This window comes from Stegostoma tigrinum, chromosome 11 (genome assembly GCF_030684315.1).
Source record: "Stegostoma tigrinum isolate sSteTig4 chromosome 11, sSteTig4.hap1, whole genome shotgun sequence".
Lineage (NCBI taxonomy): Eukaryota > Metazoa > Chordata > Chondrichthyes > Orectolobiformes > Stegostomatidae > Stegostoma > Stegostoma tigrinum.
In genome coordinates, this window is record NC_081364.1 from 65,825,226 (window position 1) to 65,838,712 (window position 13,487).

General features: G+C 42.6%; 1 protein-coding gene across 1 annotated transcript in view; it reads right to left on the reverse strand.

Moving 5' to 3' along the window:
* LOC125460234 (E3 ubiquitin-protein ligase RNF123) overlaps nt 1-13,487 on the reverse strand; it is a 334,824-nt gene that overhangs the window by 262,509 nt on the left and 58,828 nt on the right. The window contains exon 19 of the mRNA XM_048547433.2: nt 9,933-10,004. Coding sequence (XP_048403390.1) covers nt 9,933-10,004 — 72 coding nt within the window. The remainder of the gene's footprint in view (nt 1-9,932; nt 10,005-13,487) is intronic.

Sequence of the window (13,487 nt, forward strand, 5' to 3'; positions counted from 1 at the left end):
AAACTATAAGGGCAGCGCAGAACTTCAAACTGACACAGGTTGGTGGAGAACATAGAACATGGAATAATACAGCACAGAACAGGCCCTTCGGCCCTCGATGTTGCACCGACCTGTGAACTAATCTAAGCCCCTCCCCCTACACTATCCCATCATTATCCAAATAGAGTGCAAATAGGTGGCAGATGAAGTTCAATACAGAGAAATGTGAAGTGATACACATCTTCACACATACGTGCTTCAGTCACGAAAGGTGGCAGCACAGGTAGACAGAGCTGTTAATAAAGCATGCAGTATCCTAGACTTCATTCGTCCGGGTATAGAGTGCAAGAGCAGGGAAGCAATGGTGAATATTTACAGGACACTGATTCAACTTCAGCTGGGACATTTGCATACAGTCCTGGGCATCACACTTTAAGAAAGATATAAATGCCATGGGGAGGCAGCAGAAGAGGTTTATGGGAATGGTGCTAGGGATGAGAAACCTCAGTTATCAGGATGGATTGGTGAAGTGAAGACTGTTTTCTCTGGAGACACAAAGGGTCTGGAACAGATGGATAAGAAGAAACACCTTATGGTCATAACTGGATCAAGAATCAAAGGCACAGTTTTCAAGTGTTTTGCCACAGAAGCAAATGTGACGTCACAGAGTCATGGAGTGACACAACACGGAAACAGACCCTTTGGTCCAACTCACCCATGCTGACCAGATATCCTAAATTGATCTAGCCCCATTTGCCAGCATTTGGTCTGCATCCTTCTAGACCCCTTCCTATTTATGTACCCCTTCAGATTACTTTTAAATATTGTAATTGTACCAACCTCCACCACCTCCTCTGGCAGCTCATTCCAGATACGTCACCCTCTGTGTGAACAAGTTTCCCTTTGGGTCTCTTTTAAATCTTTCCCCTCTCATCCTAAACCTCTAGTTTGGGCACCACTACCCTGGGGAAAAGACATTGGCTATTCACCCTATCTGTGTCCCTCATGATTTTATAAACTTCTATAAGGCCACCCTTCAGCCTCCGATGCTCCACGGAAAATAGCTATTCAGCCTCTCCCTATAGTTCAAACCCTCCAAACCTGGCAACATTCTTGTACAACTTTTCTGAACTCTTTCAAGTTTAATACCATCTTTTCTAATGCAGGGAGACCAGGACTGAACACTGTATTCCAAAAGTTGCCCAACCAATGTCATATACAGCCTCAACATGACCTCCCATGTCCTTCAGTCAACGTACTGGTCAATAAAGGCAAGTGTACTGAATGCCTGATTTGCCTTTCCAAAATGCAATACCTCATATTTATCCAAATTAAACTCCATCTGCCACTCCTCGGCCCATCTGATCAAGGTCCAGTTATACTCTGAGGTAACCTTCTTGGCTGTCTACTACACCACCAATTTTGGTGTAATCTGCAAATTCACTAACCATACCTCCTGTGTTCACATCCAAATCAGTTATATAAATGATGAAAAGCAGTGGAATCAGCACCGATCCTTGTGGCAAACCGCTGGTCACAGGCCCCCAGTCTGAAAAGCAACACCCCACCACCACCCTCTGTCTCCATTTCTTGTTCAAACGGCAAGCAGTTAAGATCACAAATACCCTGCCTGCTAGTCTGGGTGCAGAGAGGTTCAACTGAGGCATTCAAGAGGTTATTGGATGACTATTTAAACAAAAATAATAAGCAGGGCTTCAGTATTCGTACCCGTGGTTCATTGCCAGGGCCAAGGCTCCTCCTTAACTGTATCCTGGGTATCCAGAACTACATGTCTTGCAGCTAAATCCTCCTGTCCCTGATCGCTGAACAACTTTAAATTTGACTTAACCCAAGGGGTGGGACATGCCCTGGGAACAACATATCTAGGTATCTCTAAACCTTTCCCGATGCTTTGCAATACTTGCAGCTTGGACTCCTGCTCAGTAACTCTGAGTCCAGGTGTTTCAGCTGCAGAACCCACTGAAATACCTGCCCAGAATCGGAATGCTCTCCACGAACTCATATGTACTACAGTTATAGCACACATAATTCCTCCTGTTTCACTGATATCCCTGTGAAAGCTTGCTAACATCTTGTTGCTGCAAACACATCGATACAGAACCACAGGTCTTTAATGGTTAGTGTTTCTCATCACTTATATATTCCCCACTGCCTCCTCCCCACTGGCTGAGCTACAGTAATTGACACAATGATACCATCTAGTGGTGAGAATGGACCCAACAGTTAATTTGGGCAGTAAACTGAAGCACACTTAGATTTATCCTGGTTTAGGACTAAATAGTTCAGATAGTCGCTGATGAGTGTTGCATTTACATTTTTGGGATATTTACTGCCAGTATAGATGGAACAACAATAGACAATAGGTGCTGGAGTAGGCCATTCGGCCCTTCGAGCCAGCACCACCATTCATTATGATCATGGCTGATCATTCACAATCAGTATCCTGTTCCTGCCTTATCCCCATAACCCTTGATTCCACTATCTTTAAGAGCTCTGTCTATCTCTTTCTTGAAAGTATCCAGAGAGTTGGCGTCCACTGTCTTCTGGGGCAGAGCATTCCATATATCCACCACTCTCCGGGTGAAGAAGTTTTTCCTCAACTCTGTTCTAAATGGCCTACCCCTTATTTTTAAACTGTGTCCTCTGGCTCTGGACATACCCATCAGCAGAAACATGCTTCCTGCCTCCACAGTGTCCCATCCCTTAATAATCTTATACACCTCAATCAGATCCCCTCCCATCCTCCTAAACTCAAGCGTATACAAGCCCAGTCGCACCAATCTTTCGACATATGATAGTCCTGCCATTCCGGGAATTGACCTTGTGAAACTACGCTGCACTCCCTCAACAGCAAGAATGTCCTTCCTCAAGTTTGGAGACCAAAACTGCACACAATACTCCAGGTGTGGTCTCACCAGGGCCCTGTACAGCTGCAGAAGGACCTCTTTGCTCCTATACTCAATTCCTCTTGTGATGAAGGCCAGCATGCTATTAGCTTTCTTCACTACCTGCTGTACCTGCATCCTGTTTTCATTGACTGATGTACAAGAACACCTAGATCTCGTTGTGCTTCCCCTTTACCTAACTTGACTCCATTGAGATAGTAATCTGCCTTCCTGTTCTTGCCAAAGTGTATAACCGCACATTTATCCACATTAAACTGCATCTGCCATGCATCCGTCCACTCACCTAGCCTGTCCAAGTCACCCTGTATTCTCATAACATCCTCCTCACATTTCACACTGCCACCCAACTTTGTGTCATCAGCAAATTTGCTAATATTACTTCTAATGCCTTCGTCTATGTCATTAATAAATATCGTAAACAGCTGCGGTCCCAGCACCAAACCTCACGGACCTCACGGTACCCCACTGGTCACTGCCTGCCATTCCGAAAGGGATCCGTTTATCACTACTCTTTGCTTCCTGTCAGCCAGCCAATTTTCAATCCAACTCAGTATTTTGCCCCCAGTACCATGTGCCCTAATTTTGTTCACCAATCTCCTATGCGGGACTTTATCAAAGGCTTTCTGAAAGTCCAGGTACACTATATCCACCGGTTCTCCCTTATCCATCTTCATAGATACATCCTCAAAACATGATGTAACCAGAAACTGCTGGGCTATGTTGACATGTCTGGAAAGTTCAGTAAATACCTTGTCACAAACCTGCCTGTTTGCATTAGTGGGTTTCCTGTCAGACAGTCTGGAAAATAAGGTCAGTGGTTTTGTACATATTTTGTCGTGTCAATCTTCCCAGGTGTGTATGCGTGTGTGCACACACACCTGTTAAGACTTTCATGATTTCATTCCTCTCCATTTGGATTGGGCAGAACCTCTACTCAAAAACGAATTAATGTTTTCAAGCTTACACTTATTTTCTGTTCATCAATATACGTACACAACCATATAGTCTAGGCGAGTGAGGGTGTACCTATCTTTGTTACTTAACTAACATGTAATATAATACTTGAATGTTAAAGTATCATAGACTGATTCTGGTTTGAAGTATATCACCTTTCCTCAGTGTCTTTAGGTCAAAATCTCCCACTCACCCTCAATCGTGTTCGCCAAACCTGCCACTCACCACCAGTATGCGTCTACAGTCTGGTAACATGACAGAGTGCCCTGCAAAACTTGGGCACATTTGACTAACTGTACCCCTGGTAGAAACAGCACATCCAACATTTGATGGGCTGAATGGCCGCTTTTGCTTCTGTGCTTTTTTTTGGTAATTCCCTTATACAATGTGGCTATAGCCAGAAGATCAACTGATTGCTCAGTTTTAATTGCCTTTGAGAAGACAGTAGTCAGCTGACTTCTTAAAGCCCTGTAGTCCTTGAGGTGTAATATCATCTAAATTATGCTAGAGATAATGGGAAGAGCAGATGCTGGAGAATCCAAGATAACAAAGTGTAAAGCTGGATGAACACAGCAGGCCAAGCAGCATCTCAGGAGCACAAGCTCCTGAGATGCTGCTTGGCCTGCTGTGTTCATCCAGCTTCACACCTTGTTATCTTACATTATGCTAGGACAGCATTCAGGATTTTGACCCAGGGACACTGAGAAAGGTGATATACTTCCAAGTCAGGATCATTCTACAATTCTACAACACTCAAGTATTATATTACATGCTAGTTAAGTAACAAAGATAAGTACACTGACTCTCCTCTAAACTATGTGGCTGTGTACATTTATGAATAGAAAATAAATTTGAATTTGAAAACAAATTTTCAAAGAAGTGGTTCTGCCCAGCCTAAGTGGAGAGGAATGAAATGATGAAAATCTTAGTAAACAGACCTTTATTGATATATTTCTGTCTGTCCCCACAAACACAAGCTGGATTGTGGGCACATGTAAGTACAAACTACTGACCTTATTTTCCAGGTTTTCTGACAGAGGGACCCACTTATGCAAACAGGGCAGATTTATGACAAAATATTCACTTAATCTTCCAGACATGTCAACATAGCCCAGCAGCCCCTAGTTACATCATGTTGCTCCATCTGTACTGGCAGTAAATATCCCGAAAATGTAAATGCAACATTCATCAGAGATTATCTGAAATATTTAGTGCCCAGATTGACTGTTGGGTCCATTCTCACCACTAGATGGTATCATTGTGTCAATTACTGTAGCTCAGCCAGCTGGAAGCAGGAAGTGGGGAATACATAAATGATGAGAAACACTAACCATTAAAGACCTGCGGTTCTGTTATCGATGTGATTCCAGCAACAAGATGTTAGCAAGCTTTCACAGGGATATCAGTGAAACATGAGGAACTATGAGAGATTTCCATAACATTAACCTGCAGCAATCTTATATTCACTGGAAAAATGCAATAGAAAATTTCACACAAGGAAATTTGCACAAAAACGTTATTATGAAAAGTCAAAGGGCTGATGATAGTTTAGCTCCTCCCAAACACCATCTGTAGAGAGTTGTTTGAACAACTGGAGTGTGGTACTGTACCACAGATGCTTTCCCATCATCTGCACGTGCAAAGATGCAGACAACAATCTGTTGTCTAATTCATACAGATTCTTACATAGTCTAGCCTAGCCATAAATGAGCATGGAGTATAGGATGACCATGATTCAGTAAGTCAGCGCAGAGGGGGAAAGAGTGTGCTTCTTTGCCTCTAGCTTGTAAGATATTATTTTATGCCTTGGCAAGAAAATTATAACTTGTTTTTATTCACCAAATTGGGACATGATCAAGTAAATAGATGGGATTAGAAAGAAAAGGCAGGACAAATAGCATGCTATAACTACAGTACATATGAGTTTGCGGACAGCATTCCAATTCTGGGCAGCTATTTCTGTGGGTTCTGCAGCTGAAAACACTTGAGCTCAGATTGTTGAGCAGGAGTCGAACTGCAACCATCGCAAGCTATCGGGGAGGTTTTAGACTTATCTCGATATGTTGTTCTCCGGCTAGTTCCACTCCTTAGGTTAAAACAAATCTTAGGAGTTGTTCAGTGATCAGGGAAGGGAGGATTTGGCTGCAACTCATTTAGTTCTGATTGGCCAGGATACAGTTAAGGAGGAGCCTCGGCCCTGGCAATGTACCACGGTTACAAGTACTGGCTGCCTTTGTCGATGAGGACAAACTGATCAGGGACGGACAAACTGTCTGTAGCACCATGAAGCTGGATACCATTCAAGTGAGGGAGTGAAGAAGAATGGCATTGTGATAGAGGAGAGAATAGGCAATTTATCTACTTTCAAAGATGCTAAACTTTCCTTTCTCACTACATTTACGTCATCCGATATTTATCTTCCTATTTAACCACCATGCTTGTGTTACTTGTGTATTACTTGTATTCATCAAATACCTTGCCAGAGTCTTCTGTCTCCCCATACAAGCCACCTGTTTGGTCTCTGCATTCCAATTTCCTTTTATGTTTCATGATTATGCTCTTTTGCAATCATCCATGTTTTCTGCAGTAGTCAGCTCTTGATATCTGATGCGTACTTTCTTTACTTTCCTTATCCTGCCCTGAATGTTATAACTCAGGAAGCCAGTTAGTGAAGTTAGTTTACAACTGAATCTAAACTTTGTGTACTTTTTACATTTATTTGCAGAGTTTTAAATGACAAACATCTACCTCCTAACTCACCATCCACTGCCCTTCAGTCTGCATTTATTTGAACACAGAGTTATGACACATCTCCACAGCTATCACTTCCTCAGGTGAGACTTGCACCTGATCTTTATAGCCCACAGGTAGAGACACTATCACTGCAGCATGAAGGCCCTGCCTTGTGCCTTATTTATTTTGTTTATAGCTACTCTATTTAATTTCTTAAGTGTTTTATTTAGCTTATTTTTCTAATCCATCTGTTCAGAGGTATTATTATAAATCCCTTAAGCAGATGAGACTTGAACTCAGGCCTCCTGATTCAAATGTAGGCACACTACCACTGAACCACAAAGGTTCCACTCTGTGCACTTATTTATTTTGTTTATACCGGCTCTGCATATTTATAGAATTCCAGTTAATACCTACTACCTGCATGTGGCTAAATGTTCAATTAAAAACAGAAAATGCTGAGAAACTCAGCAGATCTGGCAGCATGTGTGGACAGAAAACAGAGTTAACTCTACTTCAGAACAGACTCCTTCAGTTCAGAAGTAGCCACATCAGACATGAAACATTTATTCTGTTAACTCAGCACCTTTTGACTTTCTTTCAGATTTCCAGGTGGACACAGCTTGCCCTTCTAACAGGTGATCTGGATTCTGGAGTCCCAGCACTGTTCTTTAATGAGCTATATTTGCACTGACTTTTCTCCTCCTTTATTGTCTCCCACTGCTCTGACACAGATTTACCTTCTGTAGCTGTTTCCAGTTAGCAAGTGCTGAATCAGATTGGAGCTTAATATCCCCAAAGCAAAATCCAGAACTGTCCCATCTGTTATTGGTATTGCAATGTACTAGCTAAACAAATTTTCTTCAACACATTTTAAGAATTCTGTGACCTCTATACATTTGACACTGATTCTGTCCCAATTAATATTGGGGCATTATAAATCATGAAGAGTGGAAACTGATGGAGTTTTCACTTCTACTCTGTAAATTAAGGAGACTTGTATTGTAATTACAGATTCACAGAATTGGGACGGCATGGTAGAAGGCCATTCAGCCCATCATGTCTCAACCAACTCTGTGCACATTAACTTAGCTCCTATCTCCTCCTTTATCCTGAAGCCCTTGCCAAAGTACATCATTTCTGCTTAAATAGTCATCCAATGCCCTTCGAATGCCTCAATTGAACCTCCCTGCAACCACAATTCCAGGCAGTATATTTTTTGACCCCAACTACTCACTGTTTGAAAAAGTTGTTTCTCACTTCATATTTGCTCTTTTGGTAAAATACTTTAAAATTGAGCCCTTTGGTTTTTAATCCAATGACAAGCAGAAGCTGTTTCTCCCTACCTATCTACTCCAGACCCATTGTCATTCTGAAACTTTCATTCAAACTTCCCCTCAGTTTTCCTGTCCAGGGAAAACAGTTCTCACTTCATCAATCCATCCTGATAACTGAGGTTTCCCATCCATAGAACCATTCCCATAAACCTCTGCTGTTCTGTCTCCAATGTGTTCATTTCTTTCCTAAAGTGTAGTGCTCAGAAGTGTACATTGTACACCATTTGAAGTCTTTTTTCTTTATTCATTCATGGGATGAGAGCATCATTGGCTGGGTAGCATTTATTGCCCGTTCCTAATTGCCCAGAGGGCAGTTAAAAGTCAACCACATTGCTGTGGGTCTGGAGTCACATGTAGGCCAGACCAGGTAAGGATGGCAGTTTCCTTCCCCGAAGGACATTAGTGAACCAGATGGATTTTTCCTGATGATCAACAATGGATTCATGGTCATTGTTAGACTCTTAATTCCAGATATTTTATTGAGTTCAAATTCCACCAACCGCCTTGGCAGGATTCAAACCCAGATCCGCAGAACTTTATCTGGGTCTCTAGATTAACAATCCAGCAATAATGCCACTAGGCCATCGCCCAGTCTAGCCAGTCTTCTGAAACGGTTCACCATCACTTCCCTGCTCTTAAATTCTATACATAGAGTCATAGAATCCTATAGCACGGAGACAGGCCCTTTGGCCCGAACTGACCAAAACGTCCATCCTCGCTAACCCCATGTCCCTACATTTGGCCCATAGCCTTCTAAAAATTTCCATTCCATGTATTTATGCAAATGCTTTTTAAATGCTGTAATGTACCAGCCTCAACCACTTCCAGTGGCAGCTCGTTCCGTATGTGTACCACTCTGTGTAAAAAAAGTTGCCCCTCAGGTTCCAAGTATTTTATCCCCTACCTTAAACTGATGCCCTCTAGCCTTCAATTCCCCAGCCCTTGGAAAAAGCCCAAGTGCCTTCACCCTATTCATGCTTCTAATGATCGTATACGCATCAAAAAGAGACACCATCAGTCTCCTACGCTCTAAAGAAAAAAAGTCCTCGCTTGTCCAACCTCTCCCTGTAACTCATTCCCTTGAATCCTGGCAACATCCTTGTAAACTTATTCTGCACTCTTTCCAGTTTAATAACATCCCTCCTATAGCAAGGTGACAGAAACTGATCACAATGCTCCAAGTAGCCTCACCACAGTCATGTACAACTGCATCATAGCTTCCCAACTTCTATAATCAATGCCCTCACTGACAAAGGCCAGTGTGTCAAAAGCCTTCTTCACGCCCCTGTCTATCTGTGAATCCACTTTCAAAGAACCGTGCACCTGAACTCCAAGGTCCCTCTCTTCCACTACTCTCCTTAAGGCCCTACCATTCACCATAAAACTCCTACCTGGATTTGATTTTCCAAAATGCCACACCTCACACTTATCGATATTAAAACTCCATTTGCCATTTCTCAGCCCATTTCCACAGATGATCAGGATCCTGCTACAACTTCTGATAACCGTCCTCACTGTCCACGGTACCGCCTATTTCAGTGTCATCAAACTTACCACTAATGAAGTCTAGAATATCTAATTTTGTATTAACCGCTCTCACTACCTGCGCTGCCACCTTTAGCATTTGTACGGAAATGTGTCACTTCACATTTTTCTGCAACAAACTAAATTGCCACCGTTCTGTCCACTTGCATAGTTATTGTTTGTCTAATTTTCTTCCAACATTTAATTGAGATTATTTCTACCCCTGCTGAAATAGAATTGAAAAAGCAACATGACAAACTAGTGGCAGTGGAGGAGTCACATGAGATTGTGGCAAGCTGGAATTTGGTGTTACCAACGTCCTGCAGAAGCAAATGTTTGTTGGATGATTTCTCTGAGAATTACTGCTGTGATCAAAAGAAGTCAACAAAGAACAGATCCTTGAAAGGCTCTAAAGATAACACTGCAATATCACAGCATTCTTCACAAGGGTTAGGACACATCATAAATTCATACTCACCCCTCGATTACTGGCATTCTCCTGTAAAAATTTTCTAAACTTGTTAAGGAAAATGTATCTGGATGCCTCACCCTGAAACGATACCGTTTAAACAATTTAGTCAGGTGAAATGAACTTCACAATATCTAATCGCTTTGTTACAATCTCAGTTAGTGACTACATCATAAGATATAGGAGCAAAACTAGGCCATTTGGCCCACTGAGTCTGTTCGCCATTCAATTGTGGTTGATATGTTTCTCAATCCTATTCTCCTGCCTTCTCCCCATAACCTTTGATCCCCTTATCAATCAAGAACCTATCTACCTCTGTCTTAAATATACTCAATGACTTGGCCTCCACAACCTTCCGTGGCAATGAGTTCCATAGGTTCACCACCCTCTGGCTTAAGAACTTCTTCCTCATCTCAGTTCTAAAGGGTCATCTCTCCATTCTGAGGTTGTGCTCTCCTATTCCTATCCTCTCCTATCTTTTCCACATCCATTCTATCCAGGCCTTTCAGTATTATGTAAGTTCTAATCAGATCATCCCCTTATCCTCCTAAACTTCATAGAGTACAGACCCAGAGTCTTCAAATCGCTCCTCATATGACAAGACTGTCAGCGCTAGGATCATTCTCATAAACCTCCTCTGGACCCTTTCCAATGCCAGCACATTCTTTCTTCGATATAGGGCCCAAAACAGCACACAGCATTCCAAATGCATTCTGAACAGAGCTTTATACAGTCTCAGCAATACATCTCTGTTCCTGTATTCTAGCCATCTTGAAATGCATTTGCCTTCCTAAATGCCAGCTGAACCCGTATGTTAACCTTAAGAAAATTATGAACTGGAACTCCCAGGTCTCTTTCCGCTTCAGATTTCTCAAGCTCTCCACATATAGAACATAGTCTATGCCTCCTTTCTTCCTAGCAAAGTTCATAATCTCATACTTTCCTATAATGTATTCCATCTCTCACTTCTTTGCCCACACTAGACTATCCGAGTCTTTAAGCAGCCTCCCCACTTCCTCCACATATCTTCGAGACATCTGCCAATTTAGCAATGATGCCTTCAGTTTCTATATCCAGACTGTTATACTTATAATAGTTTTCATTCCAATACGAGCCCCTGTGGAACTCCACTCATCACTGGCTGCCCTCCTGAAAAAGGCTACTTTTTTTTATCTCCACTCTTGTCAGTCAATCCTCTATCAATGCTAGTACCTCACCACTAACATCATGGGTTCTTGTCTTATTTAGCAACCTCCTGCGCAGCACCTTGTCAAAAACCTTTTTGAAATCCGAACAGATTGTGTCCGCTGGCTCTCCTTTGTTTAACTTGCTCATTATCTCAACGAGTTTCAACAGATTTGTCAGACATAACCTTACCTGGATGAAGGGATGCTGTCTCAGCCGTATATTACCATGCATCTCCAAGTACTGCTCAATCTCAATTTTAATCATGGACCACAAAAGCTCAACAATGCCTGAGGTCAGGAAGAAGGGTCAAGGCCCGAAACATCAGCTTTCCTGCTCCTCTGATGCTGCATGGCCTGCTGTGTTCAACCAGCTCTACACCTTGTTATCTCTAGTTTTTGTATCTGCCTCTCTCCCTTCTAGGCTAGAAGGAAGTTCAAATTCCTGTTCTTCAAGTCTTACAAGTTGCCCTGAGGGAGAATTTCATTACAGCCAGCTTAGAATCATAGAGATCTAAAGCTCAGCGAAAGGTCCTTCAGCCCATCGCATCCACACCGGTCAAGAACAAGTTCTAACTATTATCCCGTTTTACAGCCTTGTATGCCTTGGCATTGCAAGTGAACATCTAAATGCTTCTTCAACTTTATGAGGGTTTCAGCTTCTATCACCCTTATGGACAGTGAGTTCCAGATTCTACCATCCTCATAATAAAAAAGACTTTCTTGGCATCTCCTCTAAACCTCCTGCCCCTTACCATAAATCTGTGCCCTTAATATTGATCCCTCCACCAAGAGGGAACGTTTCTTCCTGTCTACCCGACCTGTGGCCCTGATAGTTTTATTTTTCTCAATCACATCCCTTCTCAAACTCATCTGCTCTAAGGCAAAAACAAACAAACAGTCTATCCAATCTCTCTTCACAACTGAAACTCTCCAGCCCAGGCTACTCCAGGGGTACCTTCCTATAACATGGATTCCTAGATCACTCACAATACTCTAGCAAAGGCTGAACTAACCTTTTATACAGTTCCAGCATAACCTCCCTGTTCTTAAACTCTATGCCTTGGCTAATTAAGGAAAATATATAATATGCCTTGATAACCACTTTACCCACCTATCCTGATACCTTAAGGGTCTGGCATACATGAACAAAAAGGACCGTCTGATCCTCAGTGTTTCCCAGGGTCCCACGTCCATCACACTGCTCACCAAAACCCATTCTACACCCCATGTTAACTGCAACCTGAGCAAAGTTCAAACACCATCAGAGTGCCTTACCCCAAATCCCTCTCACTCCATAACTGCAAATTATTTAAAGATAGATACGTAAAGCAATGTAGAAGATTCATGCATTATTGGCCATTATTGAAAAGCAATGTGAATACAAACAGAAGGGAGTGACCCTCTACTTGCACAGCCTTAATTAAATCAGGCTTAGTGCAGTACTCAGTTGAGGCTCTCTACCTAAAGAAGGATATATTAGCATAAAAGGGGCTCGAGTAATAATTCATCAGATCAATAATAGGAATAGAAGACTTCCATTATGTGATTGTGTGAGTTAGACTGTATGAGCAATCCAAGTGAGGGAGGGAGAACAAGAAACTGGGGGAAGAGGCCAGAGGAAGAATGAGAAGGGGAATGAAGAAGGGAAGCAAGTAGGGAAGGAGAGAGAGGAAAGGTGAGAAGTTGGGAGGAGACAGAGGTGATATGGGGGTGCAGTTGAGAGGTGAAGGTGCTAATGAGGAGAGGGGTAGGGCTGGTGAGGCGAGGGGATGGGGGGAGAGGCAAAGGGAGGGAATTATGAGGGGAAGGTGGAGGCCAGAAGGGGGGTTGGTGAAGCAAAAGGGGGGGGGGTGAGGCAAGTGGGGGGGTGGCGAGGCAAAGTGGGGGGTGTTGGTGAGGCAAAGTGGCGGGGGGGTGGTTGGTGAGGCAAAGTAGGGGCTGGTGAGGGGAGGTGAGAGGTGGGGAGAGGAGGAAAAGGAAGTGAACAGATGGCAAGGGAGAAGGAAGGACCAGATAATGTGTGACATTAAGTGAAGAATACATTTTGGCCAAGTGACAAGGACTAAGTCTCCAGCTCTTCTTGAAAATATATGAAAACAACTAATAGGACAAAGTGACAGACAGGCAGACACATCTGTTTCTTATCAAGAAATGGGATTCAATAATTAGATTGAGATCAATCAGGAATGAAATCCAGAAACCAACTTTTTAAATACACAGGAAGGTTTGGACGTTCGGGCAGAATTAACTGAAATTTTTGAAACTGACTACAAAGGAGTGCACATCAATGGATTTGAAAGACAGACAGTTAAATAGATTTTGGGGATAAATCAGCTATGGTCTAACTGAATGATGGGGCATGGGCTGAATGGGCTAC